The following is a 16,820-nucleotide window of genomic DNA, read 5'->3' as shown; positions in this document are numbered from 1 at the left end:
TGAGGAAGAGAGGTACTGTAAGATTCTAGGGAGAAGGAAGCGGGAAGCGGGAAGCGGGAAGAGCGGGAGGTTAGGAGGCGAGACAAGAAAGGACAGGACGGGAGAGAGTAAGAAAAAAAAAAATGAGAAAGAGAGAGAGAGAGAGAGAGAGAGAGAGGAAGGGGAAAGGGAAAGGGGAAAAGAGAGGAAGGAAGAGCAGGAGGCCGGCGAGGAGAGAGGGAGAGAAAGTGGGCGAGCGAAGAAAGGAAGATCGGGGCTTAGACGGGGGGGTTGTGCCTGAGGATGATTGCTTGTCCCGCACGCGCTAAGCTTATCTGGCGGGTACTGTCGACCGGTCGGTTGACTACTAATATCTAATATAACTACAACCTACATACTGCGTACATACTAGACATGCGTCCGGGATGATTGAGGTTTTTCCCCCGTCGCATCGTCCTGCGCTGCTGCCCCGGTTTATTCGATGATCCTCCATGGTCTCGCTTGCATCGGCTACCTATGACAGACCCCTTGACCGAGCCGCCATGGATCACCGATCTAGGCAGTGAAGAATTAAGGGTTGAGCCAACATTCCGTGCGAGTTGCCGGACTTCTAGGGTCTTGGCTATGGAGTGCATTGTTCGATTGACACTTGCATTCTGCTTATCCGACTGTTTCCCCACCGGAGCCTCAAGGGGCGGTGATAAGAATGACTCGCTTAGCTTTTTAAAACACTGAACAGGCCCCCCTTTCAGTTGCTTCCATGTCCACTTGCCTGCCTTCTCTCCCCGGTTCTTTTCACGTTCGTTTTCCCTTTTCCCTTTTCCCTTTTCCCTTCTCCCTGTCCTCTTTCCCCTGAACTGGTTCCCATTCGAAGGGTTGAAAACAGGTGTGTGCTCAAGACACGTATGTAGCAGACTTCATCCGCATGAGTTCGTCATGATTCAAAGAGCAGGGCACAGAAATAAATATATTAAGAATAAGAATCAAAGATAACAGTAGAAGAAACGATCTATAGAGGAGTGAGGGGTGTATCATTCCAAGGTGTCAGGCGTCACGCCGAACTGGGCCAGGGACCCTGCCGGTCCAGCCATGCACTGACGGCGAGTAGGGATTTATAGCAACAAGAGGTCTCGGGAGGGTTCTCTTCCACTCTTGGCCAGGAAGGGACGCACGACGGACTCCAGAGATACGAATCCCGATCATGAGGATATTTGTCGGTGCTCCATCTGATGGAACGGAACCGTTTTTGCAGAGCAATGCGTCTTCATAATAAAATCACTGCCGTCTGGTGCCGGGGATTGACTGGTCTGCCGTTGCCTCGTCGGTGGGCTTTGAAGGACATGATTCTACAGCTGGAGCCCCTCGGGTGGACGGGTGGTAACCGGAACCGTTGGCATTTTCATGGTTCTCGGCTTGCGCCCACTTCATAAACTGGCCCTTCACATCCCGCATGTCGTGTACTCTTTGCGATAGCTCCCCCCGCTTTCTGCGCGCCGTGCCGCTCCGTTCGTCAAGCTCCTCCTCGTCCGAGCTCGAGATGGAAAGCGATGAGGTGCTGCTTTGCTGCAGAAAAGTCATCTGACCCCCCTCTCTCTTGAAATCTCGTTGCTCGTCCTTCAGCGTTGCCATTTGTTCGGCATCCTCGGTACAGTCCAATGTGGTGATGTTAAGCCCGGGGAAGCTCTTGGAGATAAACTGCCTGAGCAGCGGGAGTAACTGGCCATTTGGACGATAGGTGCCACTGTCGTTGTCGATAAAGAGCTCATAGTCCGCCGGGTCGGTCGAGATCTCCGGCTCTTCCGACCACTGATCTTCTGTGGGCATCTCAGTTTCCGATGTGCGCGAGACTCGGGAATGGCGATGGGAGCGGTGCATGCGCCGACGAAGAAAAAACTCGCCCGAGTAGGCAATATATATGGACACATTGCTGTGCATCGTATGCTTGCTCAGCAGGTCGATGCCGAACTCCTTCCCGGTCTCCGTGAAGCGGAACTGGCCGTCGAGAGTGAGGACATACGTGAAGATTCGCCCACCTTGGGCGTAATGAACAAACTCCAGGAATTTCTTTGTCAGCGCAACACACGGCGAATCAAACCGACCATTGAGCGTCGTGCGATCAAAATTGTAGATTCGCTGATGCTGGTGATGCAAGGCTCGGTTAAGAATACGTCCCCGTAGGCTCTGGGACGTGAACATGCCTGCGACGAAGGGCCTGAACTCGACATAGCGATGGTAAAGCTCCACCGGGACAGGGCCCGTGAGCTGGATCTGAATGGCTTGGAAGCTGACGAACAGAAAGGGTCAGTGCCCGGTTCTCGGGTTTCGAAGCACGGGGATGGCAAGGGGAGGAGGTAAGAGCCTACGCGTCAGACATACTTGTATCGAGTGACCGCCTTCTTGCCATCCTGAGTCTGAACTTCGTCTTTAGTTCCGGCCAGTCTCCCGATCAAAGGTGAGAAGTGTTTGAACCAATAGTTTGGACCCGCGGTGTACATCTGAGCTCCTTCGTCGCCCGGGGTCCTCCCGAGGAACTCGACGCTGATCAAGAGATGTGAGCCGGTGTCTAAGCGCCCCGAGGCCAAAGCGGCGATATTACCGAACAAATAGACTCGTTTGCTGCCGGTGCGCTTTTTGACCTTGAAGGTCTGCTCTTTGATGCTCGCCCAGCCATCATGAAGTGAGTCCACCTGGACGTACGCATTGCCCAGTTTGTCATCGTGGTCGGCAGCGTCCTCGTCGAAAACGATGCATTTGAGGGTGAAACCGGAGGCGGGAACGTTGGCGACAATCCATTCGCTCTCCCATACGGGGTCACGGTTTTTGCGCACGGTGGGAGTCCGAAAGCAGAAGCCCGGATCTTGCTTGTGTCGTGGGGGGAGGGCGACGTTCAGCTGGGCGATCACGTAGGGATCAGAGGAGAAGCTGCCAAAATCCGCGCAAGGGAGGTTGATGCCGCGGTGGAAGGTGAATTTGAGCGTGTAGCCCGGTGGCGCGTGGGGGAACGGGGTGCTATCAAACCCCCCGGCAGGCTCGTGGCGGGCCAGTTTGCCATTGGGAGGAGCTTTCATCGCGACGGCCCGATGTTGGAATTGCTCTGTTCGGTCGACGAATTTTGGCCCATACTTGTCGACCAGATGCCGGGACCGCGCCTGTGGGTGAACGTCGTCCATTTTTGCCCGTTGGTCGCGTTTAAGTATTGCTGCTGCCTACAGTAATAATGGGTTCGGAAGATTAGCGGCAAATACGCGGGTCAATGCAGCGGAACTACCTAGGGTCATAGGGGCAGGAGCTACCCATGAAACCGACAGTGGAGAAGGAAAAAAAAAAAAAAAAAAAAGGAGAGGGTGGGGGTTAGCAAAGATTAAACGAGAGAGAACAGAGCAAACAAGGAAGAGAGAGAAAGAGGTGGGAGAAAATTCAACCCAAAAAAAAAAAAGAAAGAAAGAAAGAAAGAAAAGAAGATCTGCTAGGAACGCAAGTGCATGGTTGTCGGCATTACGACGTATGCACTATGCAGACCGATAGAAGGGAAAGAAGAACGGCCCCCAAGGGAACGGAAAAGGGGCAACCTAGGCAACTAACTCACTTACTCATTTGGAAGGCTGACCAGGCCCGAAAAAGTGGTTCCTTTGATTTGGATAAGCAAGGCTAAGCTTTGCCGATCGGAGACTCTCGCGATGGCAATAAATCAGGACTAGGGGTTCGCATCGAGGGAGAGGTAGAAGGTAGACGATAGATGATAGAGGACGGATCGAACGAAGGTGCTGGGACGCAAGATTGTAGGAATGAGGAAGAAGAAGCAGAAGAAGAAGAAGAAGGGAAAGATGGAGAGGCGGGGGGAGGCTGACATCATCGGGCGGTCTTTACATCCATCCATCCTTGTAGGGCTGACGATGTCGAGGCGAACGTGGAGCGAACATGGCCCCCACCGCTGCAGGGAGCACAAAGGACGTCCTCTCGATCTACCGAGTTACATCCTGAGACATCCCCCGTGCATCGCCCGTATATGCTCCGGCGGGCCTCGACGGGGTGCATCGAGGGGTGCATCTCCGGAGTTTACTTTACTTGCTTTACTGGACGTGCCTGGCCAACTGGTCGTCCGGTGGATGACTAATCCCCGACTACCCGAGGTCCCATCATCTACTCCGGAGTATATGCCTCCTCCTCCTCCTCCTCTTCTTCCTCCCTCTTCGCTTCGGTCGATGTCTCTTTGTAAGTCTTCACAATTGCCCCTAATGTCGGACCCTTTCCCTCCCTCGTCCATTATGCAAGACCCCCTTCCCGGGAATACTCCTCGCTCGTTCCATCCTTTTCAGACCGATCCCCACGCCCGTCGCCTTCTTGACCACCCCGATTACTATCCCATTGGCACCTGGTCGCGTCTCCCCAAACCAACGGGCGAGGATGGACTCTTTGCCGGCACCTTGGCCACCTCCACCACCATCCCGCACTGCCTGACGCTGCGTCGTCGCGAATTGCCCGCCCTGCCCGCCGTCGCTCCGCCCTGGCCGGCTCCCACCGCGGATGCCACCGCGGGCGCGTGTCCGGCGGATGTCTTCCTGCTGCTGGACCTGGCCGCCCCGGGCATCTGCGGTCATCCGGCCACCGTGCACGGCGGCATCCTGGCCACCTGTCTGGATGAGGCCATGTCTCTGGCGGTGACCTTGTATGCCCCGCCGCCCGAGCTGGACCCCGACTCCCACTCCCCCCGCGGCAAACTCTATACGGCCCAGCTGGATGTGCGATACAAGCGCCCCGTGTCCGCCCCCGGCTTGCTGGTCGCGCGGGCCAAGGTGGTCGCCCGTGTCGCCCGCAAATTCTGGGTTCGAGCTCAGCTTCTCCAGGAAGACGAAGCCGATCCTTCTCGCATGGTAGTCACCACCGACGCTATGGCCTTCTGGCTGCAGACCTCGGCCCATCTTTAGCGCACTGGGGCGAGGGGGAGAGGTGGTTCGCCGCATATTCTGTCCCGTCTTGTCCGATCTCTCCCCTTGTAGTATATCCCTATATCTCTTTTACATATTTGTGTGGGTAGGTGGGAGGGGGTGTAAATACTACTGGTGCTCAATACGTATATATTTACATTGATATGTATTAAATCCTCTGCTCGGTTCGTAGCGTAGAAGCGCATCGATAACGCACCAGTCTCATCATACATACTCCGCATATGTCCTCTCCACTCTCTATGGGTCTATGAAAACGCCCCGTCTACATCTTCGATCGTTGCCCCACGTTGCGACTGGCGCTCAACACCAGTCCAACCTGGGTGCTCAGGGCCACGACTTCCCCCTGTTCATCCAACAGCACCACGTCAATATCGGTTCGCCCATCCCGCACGGTCTTGGTGTGAACGCGACTGTAGAGCCACTCGACCCCCTGAGGCGGCAGCCGTTTCTTCAGATCGATGTTCAACGTGACCGTCGGATACCAATGGCTGGCCGACTGTTCCGCCGACGGTGCCTGCTCCTTTAAGGCTGCCGATGCCATCTTATCGAGTCCGTCCAGCGCCATCGGAAACATATCCGTCAGGAATACCGCGGCCTCGTTGGTCCACCGCGCCTCGTCGTTCCCGTTGGGTCGGAACCGTGCCCATTGATCCACTACTTGCCGCCGCCCGAGAGCCGGGTCCGGCCCGTACAGCTCGACTTGCTGCGTCGCGCGGCGGAACTTGGGAAACGGAGCGGCCAGGCGCATCCACCCTCCGTCGCGGCCAGTCCGTCCGAGGGCCGTCAAGTTCACGCGCCCGTTCGCCCCGGATCCGGGGAGCGCCGCGGGCGATAGGTGCCAGCCGGTGTTCGCGGAGAGGCCTACCTCGGCAGTGGCGGGGCTTACGGTGATGTAACCGGTGACCTTGGCCTCCAAATTGCCGTCTTCCCCTTCTTTCGTCTCGCGGGGCTGTGACAAGGTGACGTGGATGGTACTGGTGCGGGCCCCAAGCTTCATATCTTGCACGGATAGCACAGCCGGTCCGGCGGATGTGCGGCGAAGGAATGTCAGCTGGATTGAGATGGGCGTGGCCGGTGCATTGTACCGAGACGCATGCGAATGAGCGAAATGGGTCGTGGCTAGGCGGTAGAGGACCGCCGTGGTATACCCGCCGTGTGGAACTGAAGCCTGCGGTCAACGGCGCACTTTACTGAAGAACGAGCATTGCTGACGGTCATACCTGTCCCAATGCACCATTCATTCTGCAGGACGGCGGAATACCGATGGCTACCGAGGGGCGTCACCCGGATTGCCTCCTCCCATGTCGGCTTGTCACTGTTGCCGTTGTTGTTGATGTTGTTGACCGGGGAGGCTGGCATGCTTTCTAGTTCACAAGCGGACAGCGCAATCGTTGCAGTATAATGAACTCTCTATACGGGGGGACAGAGTAGGAAAGTTTGGAGGTCGCAGGAGGGGACATCCTGGGACTTGTTCTTGCGCATGCGAACTCCGCAAAGCCTCGGCTTCGGTTGAACGCAGGAAGAGAAGCCGACGCGCTGACTAACCCGTTCTTCTACCGGCGGAACTATGAATTACTACGCCTACAACTACTACGACGACGACAACGGAGTGTTTGTGCAGACACTCCTACAAGATCCCTTGAGGGAGAAAAAAAAAAGTTCTCAATATCAATGCCTCTCGCGCCGTCTCAATTGCTTGCTTTTGGACGCCCGCCAAATACTCATATGCCGTTTATATTACCAGGTAATCCCCGCCAACTGTAGCCGAGAAAAGAATTTAACAAGGAGAAAATAAAAGACAAGGGAAGGAAGAGGGAAGATCGTCTCATGGCCCGGTGGTGGTGGCGGCCAATTTCTCCAGGCATGACAGAACGCCTACCAAGCAATCGATTCGGTTAGTCACGAACATCATCACCACGTGTCATAATGAACTTATAAAATGAACTTACCTGTGACGCCCTGTGTCAATGTTGCCTTGGCTTCCGTGCTCCGAGAACCCAGAGTCACCGTCATGGCGTGTTTCACCGCATTGGCCTGCTGGAGTTTATTGGCCCATCTAAACACCGGCTCGTCATCGCGGCCATCTCCGATGGCGAGGAGGAAATCTGGCCGCTCAATTGTGGGATCCTTCTCACTTCGCTCGAGACAATGTCGCCAGACCATGGCAGCGGCCGAGGATTTGTTGGTATCAGCCGGCTCAACCACCAACGCCCCGTTGATCAGGACCGCGTGAACCCCTTGGTTGGCACACGAGTCGTTGATGTGCCCGGCGCACTCGGATGCCAACCGTGAGGCAGCTGCCTGATCCTCTGCTGACCCGTAATGGAACATTAGGGAGCAGTGACGCTGCTCGATCCAGCTTCCCTCCGCCCGTTCCTGGTAGTAACTGAGAATCTGGCGGACCGCCTCTTTCCACGCATCGGTCTGCGCTTTGTTGGTCAGTTTGAACCATTCCTCGGTTCCCGGCTCACGCACGAAGCAGCCGTTCTCCGCGATGAGACCGAGGCCGGCGACCATTCGAAACAGGCGCTCCATCTCTTCCGGCATCCTGGAGCTCATGACAAACACCACGTTTTTGGGGTCATCAGTCAACTCGGTTAGGGTGGTGATCGCTCGTTGCGGCGTCGTAACGATGATGCTTTTCGGCGAGCCCCATGAGGCAAGCGTGCCTTCGTAATCCACGATGATGAGCCGACGTGACGATAGACGATACAGCTCTTCGAGCTTGCTAACCGACAAGCGTGGCACTGCCATGATTTCGCGAGACGACTGCTCATTCCAGACACGGTTCAAAGTCTCGTTGAAAGACTTGACCCAGTTTGCGGTGGAGTTCTCGAGCACTGCTCGATGCAGCTGCATCCACACCTGCTGTCGTTCCTCTTCGCTCCGGGAGAGGGCCGTGTGGATCGCTTCGGCACACTGTCTATAATTCCAAGGATTGACTAGGAGAGCATGATTGCCGAACACCGACGCACTTCCCGTGAACTCACTCAAGATCAAAGACCCGTACTTTCGTGTTTCATATTTCCCATCCTGGCAGTAGACGAATTCATGACTTGTCAGGTTCATACCCTCTCGCAAACTCGTGATCATGAGAGCGTCAGCAATGGAGATCAACGCAAGATATTGCGGGAAAGCCAAGTCCTGCTTTAGGAAAACCAGAGGTTGATGGGCAAGCGTCGAATGGGTGGAATTGATACGCATGGCAATGTCAGATATGGTCGCCTCAAGTTCCGGTTGTTCTGTCGTACTGGTAGCCACTTGGATCAAGACGACCTGGAGCAAAAGAGGAGAGAGGTTAGTTTTGTGTGCACTTAACGCAACAGCAGCATCAGTTAGCTCCAGCACGCACCTGATCCCTCCACTCGGGATATGTGTTCAGGAAAAGCTCATAGCTAAGAAGCTTTTGCCGAATGCCCCGGACTTGATCAATCTTGTCACGAGACACGATAAGTCGTTTGCCCTCATAACGCTCCGAGATTGTTTTGATCCAGCGCTCAACGTCGGTGGCTTGGCGCCGCTTATCCCAAGAGGTGGGGTCGATTCCGATGGGGAATTTGTTCACGTTGACAAACCGATCTTCCAACTGAATACCGTCGTTGGTGGCTTCCACGCAGAGAATGCGACTACACGTCTGGAGAAAATGGCGGCAGTACTCATCAGTTTGGAATCCCACCAGGTTTGCACCAAGAATTCCCTCGAGGAGTTCTTTGCGGGGCGCCAAGCAGCGGAACACTTCGGATGAAGGAAAGGCAATGTGCAGAAAGAAACCGATCTGGGCGTCCGGGAGTAGTTTACGAAGCATGGCAGGAACCAGCAATAAGTGGTAGTCTTGGACCCAGATCGAATCCCCGCGCTTCCAATTTCTCGCAATCTGCTCGGCAAACGCTTGGTTGGTTTTCACGTAGTAGATCCATGAATGATCCTCGTAGGCCTTGCTTTTCGGGTTGTCGGGAATCTGGTAGTGAAACACCGGCCAGAGGATCGTTTTGCAGAAGTGGGTGTAGTGGCCGTCGAAATCACCATCACTGACGTAGACGGTCAGCGACCCATATTCGCCCTGGAGTTTCTCCGCAATTGCCGCCCTGGTATACGGAGATAGCGCATCCGTAGGCATTCCCAGCGTACCCACCCAGACCTGGTCTTCGAGTTGTCCGGCATCTGTCGCGGACCGCACGGCATTGCGCAGCCCCCCGTTACCTTGCTCGGCCGTCTGGATGGTCCAGCGGGCTCCGGAGAAGGAATACTTCCGGCTTGATTCCCTGCGATGGATGGGGGAATGGATCGGTTGGATCGAGGAGGCGTGCAGTTCTCTGGCTGCCCTCTCACCGGACGGCTCCGGGGCAGGAACGATAGGCTCTTGGTGCTTGAGAATTGACGGCGAAGGAGGAACTGCCGCGCGTGGCCGGGGCTGATTCAAGGACAGCGTCGAGCCCCACGCAGGGGAATGGCCTTCGCTCCCTGCCGTGAGATGTGTTTCGTTTGCCTGGGAGGGGAACGGGTAGCCGGTATGTTCCTGTTCGGCCTTGGCGAGATTGGACGAAAATATACGTTCATGCTCGGTTGTCGCGCCCGGTGTGAGCCCTATTTTCTGGGGTGTAGTCTGTTGTTCGAACAGGCTGACCCCGGTATTGGGGGCCGGGGTTGCGGTATCGACCAGAGGCTTGGAGGAAGGCGAACTTGTGGTGCGGGGCCGGGGATCTCGCGACTCCTGCAAGTGGAAATTAACGGTGTATGGAAGGAATCTGGAACGCCGCCATGGGTTGCGTCAGTAAATCCAAGCCGGATGGCACGACACATGCAGAAACACATACAGCGAGGCGATGTAAATCGTCATCGTTGCAGATTCGGATCAGGGCCAGCACCGAGGGGAAATCCAGGAAAGATAAGACGAAAAGAAGTCCCCAGCAAAGATGCAGGGCGCGAAAGCAGCGACGCTGGTGGGCAGCCGACCGAGCGATCCGACGGGACGGGGGTTATATCGAGGCTTGCGGGGAGAAATCCAAGTCGAAGTTGGATGAATTGGCCTGGAATTGTGCTCATCACTACGTCATGTGAAGGCCCGCCGGTCCCCCGGGGCGACCCTGGCACGTGATGCTATCGCTCCTTATCGGCGGGTTCCCAGTTGCGGCTCGCCGCTGCATATCCTGAACCCTCGCCGGCCATGCCCTTGCGAATCACCTCCGCCCCCGTCTCCGGTGTCAAGAAGAGGAGGACCGCAGCGACCTTGAAACCCCGGGCTTCCCCGTTTGCCAGCCATGCTCGTCGCAAAGCCACCGCTGCCACTCGGTCACCCGTCGGCTCCAAATCCGACGCATCCCTAGAAGAAGGTGACCAAGAACTACTTCCAGACCTTGGCTTGTCCCGATACGTCCCGGAGACTTCGCCCGTAGAGCATGTGGGTCAGGCTATCGCCCATATTCGCGACAGCATGTTCGAGGATCTCCCTGCCCGAGCAGGCATGAACAGTACCCGCGTCGCCGAAGTCCTTAATACTCGCCGCTCGCTGCCCCCCTTAGCCTCGGTGGCCCATATCCATACTCTACTGGATGCACCCACCAGAGTAGAGAAGGAGATCATAGAATTGGTGAACAGCGGTTGTGTGCGTCGGTTGGTAGTCCCGGGAAGAGGGAACGATGCCGCGGGGCTTGGTGATTGCCTTGTCCTTTCCGAAGACTGGGAGAGGCTTGTGCGGGATTGTAGTGATCTGGAACCATATGTCCAAGGTACGCCTTCTTCAGCATGCCGCACAGACCGGGAGGGTATGGTAATCCCATCCGCTAACCATCTCGCAGAGAAGCTGCTCGGCGTGCTGAATCAGCCCGGTATCAAATCCGCGGTGCCCGGCACAGCCTTCACCGCGCCGGAATATATGGCCTTGATCCACGCCGGATTTCTGGTCTGCTCTTCGTCTCTTACCCAGGGGTCCTCAGGCATGGCTTTGCTCCCCAGTCTTCCGTCGATGTCCTCGTCTGGGCACCCGGCTAGCCGAAGTGGCGGCGATGCTCACTCGAGTGGCATGGCAGCCCCCAGTCGTTTGCAATCCCATGCGGGAGCCTTTCTCCTCTCTCTGCCGAATACAGGGCCTTATCTTCGCCTTCTCGAGGCGGGACGTGCACACCTACTCTCTCTCCTGAAGAAATCAAGCGCCACCGAGGTACCCCTCGGCGTTCTTCGAGATCGGTGGGATGGTGCGATCGAGACGGAGAAAAGCTTTGACCTCGCAAAGAGAGTACGGGGTGAATACGCGGGCATACTGCCCGGCAGAACGAAAAAGTGGAAAAATCTCTTTGGGATGAATTTTCGATGGGTGGTAGAGGAAGCCGTCGGAGCCGGACTTGTCGAGATTTTCGATACAGGCAGTGTTGGGCCTGGGATACGCTGTCTTTGAGAATGGTCTTCCAGCTCAATGCCCATTTCATGTATCAATAAGATGACGAAGCGTGTATTTATGACCCTGTATATAGTATGTGTGTATAAATATATATGTATGACCGTGTCTCTTCCAATATTGGTAGATGACTAAAAGAAAACCCGAAAACATCCCCTACTAACTAATAATCTCTCTCTTTCGCTTCCCTTCGTAACTGTCCAATGCAATTCCATGCAATCCCCCAACGACGATGCGCTCCTCTCTCCTCCATGTCACCCCGCACCCCTTCTCTATCCTTCCAAGCCATTCCTCCCTTGACGACACGTCTTCGCCGCGCCCTCCCCTTCGTGAGTTCCTCTGCTCCGTCCTAGCGGATGCCACCCAGTTCCTTGGGTCCATCCCCGACACATTCCAGAGCAATCGGGAACAGTGTCCATCACCCCCGGCGTCCGCACCGGTCCAGGTTTCCAGTCGCATCATTCGGGACTCCCGGCCGGACAGCATCCCCGAGAAGGAGTTTTGGTACTGCCGAAATAGTATCCACACCGACGCGTCGGTGGACGGCTCGGCGTCCTGGAAGGAATTCCAGGAGGGGCTGAAAACGAACCATGCCGAGAACGAGATGGCTTACACCCCGAGTGTGACGGCGGTGGACCGAGTGCTGGAGTGGCCTTCCGAGAGAGAGATCGAAGGTGGCTGGAGGGACGTGGATATGCAAGGCATGTCGCCGTGCTTGTTATCTATATGGAACTGACGATGGGGGCTGACCAATTCCGCTGTAGTCAATGTGATTACTCACACCTTCCATCCGACCGCCTTGATATCTCCTCGTTCCTTCATCTCCCTTTCGATCTCCGCCCACCTCCCAGAGCAGACCGCCAGCGGGTTTGTAACTGTCCAGATCCCCCTCGCGCACCATCCGGGTTCTCTTCCCGATGCACTTCACGCCAAGATTGCCGCCTCGGCGCCTCGCGGTACCATCTTCGCCTCGTACGCAAGTGTGGAGCAGGTGGTAGTTTTGGATGCAGACCGGCTCAAGTGGACTATGGCAACTACGTCGGACGCGGGCGGGGCGATCCCCCGGTGGATACAGCGGAGTTGGACACTGGGCGGAGTTCCCAAAGCCATTGTGGCGGACGTGGGGCTGTTCATCGCTTGGACGGCTCGGCGAAGAGCTACTCGACCCGTAAGATAAACATGACGAGTCCTAGGGGGTCTGGGATGAGGGCACGGGCCTACGTGAAAACTCGTCAAAGGAATTCAAAGTAGTGGGTTTCTCGGAATCCCTATTTCAAGAAGTATTGCTTCCCTGCGAAAGGAATCTCGCTTTTGGAAACTCGAAAGAACCACCCAGGTTGTATTTCACAAGTATGAACAGCCAAATGAAAAAAAAAAAAAAAAAAAAAAAAAAAAAAAAAAGAAAAAGATCGTATTACAGCAATGCTCCTAACCCAGACTCCAAGTTCCCCTGACTATCAAAAAAAGCAAGGCAAAATATCGGAACAAACAGCTGGAAAGGAATACTGCTAAATCCGTGCAAAAGAATAGGGCGGGAATGTTAAGACAAAGGGCTAAGCAAAGCAGAAGGATCCGCTTTAGAGGAGAGCTTGACCCGGTAGCCAGCGTCATGTGGCAATAGGAAACCACTATATCCACGTATGTATAAGAAGGTAGAAATGAGGGTGGCAAACGGCGGGTGTATAATGACATAAGCATGAGATAAAGATATTGGTACCTGAAAGGTGATGAGCAAGAGATGGAAGACCCTTTGCGTCGCGGCGAGGGCTTATAGGAGGTTGGAATCATTAACGGCATAAGGCTTTGATGGAGAGAATATTAAAAACACAGATGAATAGATCATGGTAGGGGGTCGCAAATGAATGCCAGAGGATCAGGGAGAGGGGTCTTCTGAACGGCGCAGTCATTCATCGTTGTGCGGTGCCGACGGTGCCCGCTTCGTACTGCGGCTGGGCAGCGCTGGCACTGGATGCGGTTAACGTGTTGACGTTCGAGGACGCTATTTGCGCCCTCAAGGCGGCGACTTCGGTTTTGAGTCCGGCTAATTCTTCGTGGACAGAGCGAATGTATGCCCATAGCGAATCTTCTCGATCCCGGGCCTGGTCATTGTAGCTCGAGTCATGAGCACTCGGATGATGACCGCCATTGCTGGTTACCACTTCTTGGCCTGTTTTGGACACCAAAGGTCCACTGTGGTTACTAGAATGACTGTGCGACGAGTGATGTTTGGCACCTGGCGGCTGGACAGATCCTTGGGCGTGAAGCGGAAAACGGGATTCAGAATTCATGCCGGGCGGAGGGGGCAGTTGAGGCGCCCCCGGCTGGGGAGGAGGAAGACCTAACCCAGAAGCATGGTTGGCGGTGGACGTCTGAGAAGGCACTGCTCTGGTGTACGGTTGCTGGGGGAATGACGAAGCCAGGCCAGGAGAATGGGAGCGATGGAGCTGGATTCCATCCGGACCCGGTCCTAATTGGTGAGAAGGCAGGGCGTTGGGCGAAAGCGGCTTCGGGCTTTCTGTGATGTTTGTCGACTGAAATACCGAAGCTCCAGAAGTCTGGCCTGGAGGGGGAAATGTCATATTGCCAGTTTGAGAGATGGGAGATGTCGATGCGCTGGAGCCCCCATGACTTGTGGGAGGGGGGAATAAACCCCCAGGAGAGGGTCGGCCTGCGGCAATCGGAGGGTATGTGCTCGGCTGTCGCGACTGATAGCTTGTCGCAGTGTTGGAGCGGGCAATGGATTCTGTGGGTACATCGTGTTTCTTTATGCTGGGCATGCTAACTCGCCGTTCGTCTTCCTCATCCATGCGCTCTGGTTCGGCATATACTAAACCGTCCATCGCGTCATCCGCACCCCCAGGGCCGGTCGCATCGCCGAAGTCGTCATCAGGGGCATAGCTGCCCATACTCGCCCGGCGCCCAGCGCAGCCCCCCTGGCCCTTGTTGTGGCGAGCCAGAGCGTCGCCCCGAGCAAATCGACGCCCACATTTCGGACAGATATGTGGCCGCTCGCCTGTATGGAGCTTCGTGTGCCGCTTTAGATCATGAAGTCTGCGAAATCGCGATTGGCATGTCTGGCAAACATACGGTTTCTCCTGGCTGTGGGTTAGAAGGTGGCTTTTGAGGTTATGATGCCTTGTGAACTCGGTTGCACAGTAGGGGCAACGGTGCTTTTTCGTCGAGGGCGAGCGTTGTCCACCTTTGTGGAACCCGGAACCAGGCAGACTGAGACCGCGACGGGGGTCACCGAGGCTGGTTGTGGGCATGGGGTAGGAGAAGGCCTTGTTACTCGTATCTTGTGGCATTTCAACCTCATCGCGATGGCCTGAACGTTCCCCATCGTGGGAAACGGAGTCCTCTATTGGACCGGGACTGGCGACAGTAGATGTGTTCATAAGTGACGTATTATTCTCGGAGGTCCCGAATGCATCGGACGCATTGTTAGGGGATGCCTGCGAATCGACCTGCATCTGCTCGGAGGCTATTTGTATGGAATCATTTCCTGGCGTGCCCTGCTGCTTTTCGCTGGCGCCTAAAGCCTCCCTTGCCACTTGCGAGCTGTTTCGCTCCGGTTCCTTTTCATGCTCCATTATCCGATCCGTCGGACTGACCGCCGATGGAACTGCTGTTATCGGCGGTAATGAGTCTCGAGATCGAGAGACGTTCAGTCCAGCGCTTGCGATAGAGGTCAGGTTCGAATCTGCTTTCGTTTGCTTCAGAAAAGCAATAGAATCGGACGGGTTGGAGATGATCGATGTGGATGTCCCAGTTAAAGGGTTGGAGATGGCGGCAGGTTCGTTGTTCGATTGCATCAATGTAGCCATGGATAATGGATGTTTGACGCCAGCCAAGAGTGGTTGACGAAAGAATGAAGAAGCTACTTCGGCGGAGCTCATGTCAGCAATTCACCGTGCAGTGGGAAGGGTCACGGAATGAAAGCCACCCAAGAGAAACAAGCAACACCTGGAAAAGGGGAAAAGAAAAAGGAAAGGGAGGGGGAGAGAGAATATGAACCACAAGAATACAGGATGTTGACACGGAGAATCCGAGATGAGAGGAATGAAGCAGAGCGATGAGAAGGAGAGGCGGATGGATGGCGCTCACCTGAAGTGTGGCGCAAGCTGACGGAGATTCAGCTTTTGCGACGCCTTGTCAGACGATCGGGTCCCACCGGTATACAAAGCTGGGGCCTTGCAGGAAGACAAAAATAGCAGTGGTGCTTGCAGGATGATTTGAAACAAAACGCTCGACACTGCTATCAACCGAAGATCGATCGGGTGGACTGGGGGGGTCAACCCATCTGGTGAATCCGTGACGGATGTTTGGCAGAGTGAAGGTGCTTAGTTAGGCTGCAGGAGAAGCCGGGACTAAGCGGTTGTTGTAAAAAGGGGTGGGAGAAAAGAGGCGATGCAACACCAACCGTCTGACAAATAATCAACGGGTAACAAAGTAACTAATCGTCGAGGTCAGGCGAAACACCTATAACAGAGTGAAGGTAAGGGGGATCTTGCGATTCTCGGGAAGGAAGAGATCGGGGGAGGGTACAGATTTGACCAAGCCTCATTCACGAGGCTGACCGAAAAAAAAAAAAAATACAATAAAATAAAATAATACAAAGTAAAATAAAACTTAGAACAAGAACAAGACAAGAAGAGGGGGGGGGGAAATAGAAGGAGCGAAATTAACGGAATGTAAAAAACGGAATTAGAAGGAGAGGCAAAGGAAGAGAGCGAGATAATTACGGTATCAAAATCCAGATGTAGGAGAATAATGGAAAACAGGCTGTTGTCCGTGGGTTGAGAGGCATGGATGAGCCGATGGGTCCAGGAGCTGATGATGCAGTGACCAAGTTAGGGTAGTCGGTCGGACTGTTATGTTTGGGAGAGGGACGGGCGGAGGCGGAGAGGGTCTGGTTTTGGCAGACCAATTCAGCCGGACGGGATGCAGACGAAAGAAAGGGACACAAGCTGACCCAAGGAGCAGAGCGGACCTGACCCAAGAGAGCGAGAGCAAAAGAGCAAAAGAGCAAGAGAGATCAAGAGAGAGGGAGAGGGAGAGGGAGAGGGAGAGGGAAAGGGAAAGGGAAAGGGAAGGAGAGAGAGAGATGTTGGAGTTGACACGAGGAAAGGCAGAAGAAGTGGCTGGAGGATGTGGGCGATACCAGCCGTGACCAGGCTCCAGGCGGCTCTGAACTCGACCGGCGAGTTTGCGGTCGGAAAATGGATCGGACCGACGGTACTGTGGTAACGGAACGGTCATGACCAGCCGGGTCAGTACCAGCGTACCTGCCTACCTGGGTAATGACGCCTCCCCCAAGCGGCAGCGCTAACCCGTCCCGGCTAGCGGGCTGCTTTTTTTAAAGTCCACGGGAGGCGCAGCACAGTCGTGTCCTGGTTCGACTACGTCCGGAGTGGCCATGCTACGGAGGCGGTGCTTGCCCGTTGCCATCGTGAAACGTAACAATGATTGAAGCCTGGTACTACTCCGTACGGCGTAGAATCGGG

The 16,820-nt window shown here is 55.2% G+C and overlaps 8 protein-coding genes across 8 annotated transcripts; 3 read left to right on the top strand and 5 right to left on the bottom strand.

The window, feature by feature from the left end:
* Positions 1–962: 962 nt before the first annotated feature.
* On the bottom strand, positions 963–3,149 carry P170DRAFT_442414 (C2 domain protein; the record flags this gene model as incomplete). The annotated part of the gene is made up of 3 exons (XM_024850461.1): positions 963–988; positions 1,362–2,263; positions 2,356–3,149. 3 exons carry the CDS (start codon positions 3,147–3,149, stop codon positions 963–965), a joined length of 1,722 nt encoding a protein of 573 aa, XP_024709595.1.
* Positions 3,150–4,174: 1,025 nt separating this feature from the next.
* P170DRAFT_431922 (PaaI family thioesterase) lies at positions 4,175–5,053 on the top strand. Its single transcript, XM_024848151.1, has one exon. It carries the CDS (start codon positions 4,215–4,217, stop codon positions 4,902–4,904), a length of 690 nt encoding a protein of 229 aa, XP_024709594.1. The 5' UTR covers positions 4,175–4,214; the 3' UTR covers positions 4,905–5,053.
* Positions 5,054–5,080: 27 nt separating this feature from the next.
* P170DRAFT_431920 (thioesterase family protein) lies at positions 5,081–6,405 on the bottom strand. Its single transcript, XM_024848150.1, has 2 exons — positions 6,146–6,405; positions 5,081–6,086 (listed from the first exon to the last, which is right to left on the bottom strand). Exons 1-2 carry the CDS (start codon positions 6,282–6,284, stop codon positions 5,188–5,190), a joined length of 1,038 nt encoding a protein of 345 aa, XP_024709593.1. The 5' UTR covers positions 6,285–6,405; the 3' UTR covers positions 5,081–5,187.
* Positions 6,406–6,566: 161 nt separating this feature from the next.
* On the bottom strand, positions 6,567–9,931 carry P170DRAFT_397558 (putative alpha,alpha-trehalose phosphate synthase subunit TPS3). The gene is made up of 4 exons (XM_024846184.1): positions 9,740–9,931; positions 8,278–9,670; positions 6,875–8,201; positions 6,567–6,800 (listed from the first exon to the last, which is right to left on the bottom strand). Exons 1-4 carry the CDS (start codon positions 9,760–9,762, stop codon positions 6,751–6,753), a joined length of 2,793 nt encoding a protein of 930 aa, XP_024709592.1. The 5' UTR covers positions 9,763–9,931; the 3' UTR covers positions 6,567–6,750.
* Positions 9,932–10,081: 150 nt separating this feature from the next.
* On the top strand, positions 10,082–11,430 carry P170DRAFT_373173 (Stk19 family serine/threonine-protein kinase). The gene is made up of 2 exons (XM_024845231.1): positions 10,082–10,651; positions 10,721–11,430. The coding sequence occupies exons 1-2, from the start codon at positions 10,090–10,092 to the stop codon at positions 11,314–11,316; spliced, it is 1,158 nt and encodes a 385-aa protein (XP_024709591.1). The 5' UTR covers positions 10,082–10,089; the 3' UTR covers positions 11,317–11,430.
* A 100-nt stretch (positions 11,431–11,530) lies between these two features.
* Positions 11,531–12,545, top strand: P170DRAFT_431917 (uncharacterized protein). Its single transcript, XM_024848149.1, has one exon. It carries the CDS (start codon positions 11,549–11,551, stop codon positions 12,050–12,052), a length of 504 nt encoding a protein of 167 aa, XP_024709590.1. The 5' UTR covers positions 11,531–11,548; the 3' UTR covers positions 12,053–12,545.
* A 678-nt stretch (positions 12,546–13,223) lies between these two features.
* P170DRAFT_343655 (C2H2 zinc finger protein) lies at positions 13,224–15,140 on the bottom strand (the record flags this gene model as incomplete). Its single annotated transcript, XM_024843415.1, has 1 exon — positions 13,224–15,140. One exon carries the CDS (start codon positions 15,138–15,140, stop codon positions 13,224–13,226), a length of 1,917 nt encoding a protein of 638 aa, XP_024709589.1.
* Positions 15,141–15,505: 365 nt separating this feature from the next.
* P170DRAFT_12512 (uncharacterized protein) lies at positions 15,506–16,805 on the bottom strand. Its single transcript, XM_024842381.1, has 3 exons — positions 16,289–16,805; positions 16,059–16,146; positions 15,506–15,769 (listed from the first exon to the last, which is right to left on the bottom strand). The coding sequence occupies exons 1-3, from the start codon at positions 16,573–16,575 to the stop codon at positions 15,608–15,610; spliced, it is 537 nt and encodes a 178-aa protein (XP_024709588.1). The 5' UTR covers positions 16,576–16,805; the 3' UTR covers positions 15,506–15,607.
* Between the last annotated feature and the right edge of the window lie 15 nt (positions 16,806–16,820).

Source organism: Aspergillus steynii (genome assembly GCF_002849105.1).
Source record: "Aspergillus steynii IBT 23096 chromosome Unknown P170scaffold_1, whole genome shotgun sequence".
Classification (NCBI taxonomy): domain Eukaryota; kingdom Fungi; phylum Ascomycota; class Eurotiomycetes; order Eurotiales; family Aspergillaceae; genus Aspergillus; species Aspergillus steynii.
The sequence above is the reverse complement of the archived record's forward strand: the minus strand, read 5'-3'. Positions and strand labels throughout refer to the sequence as shown.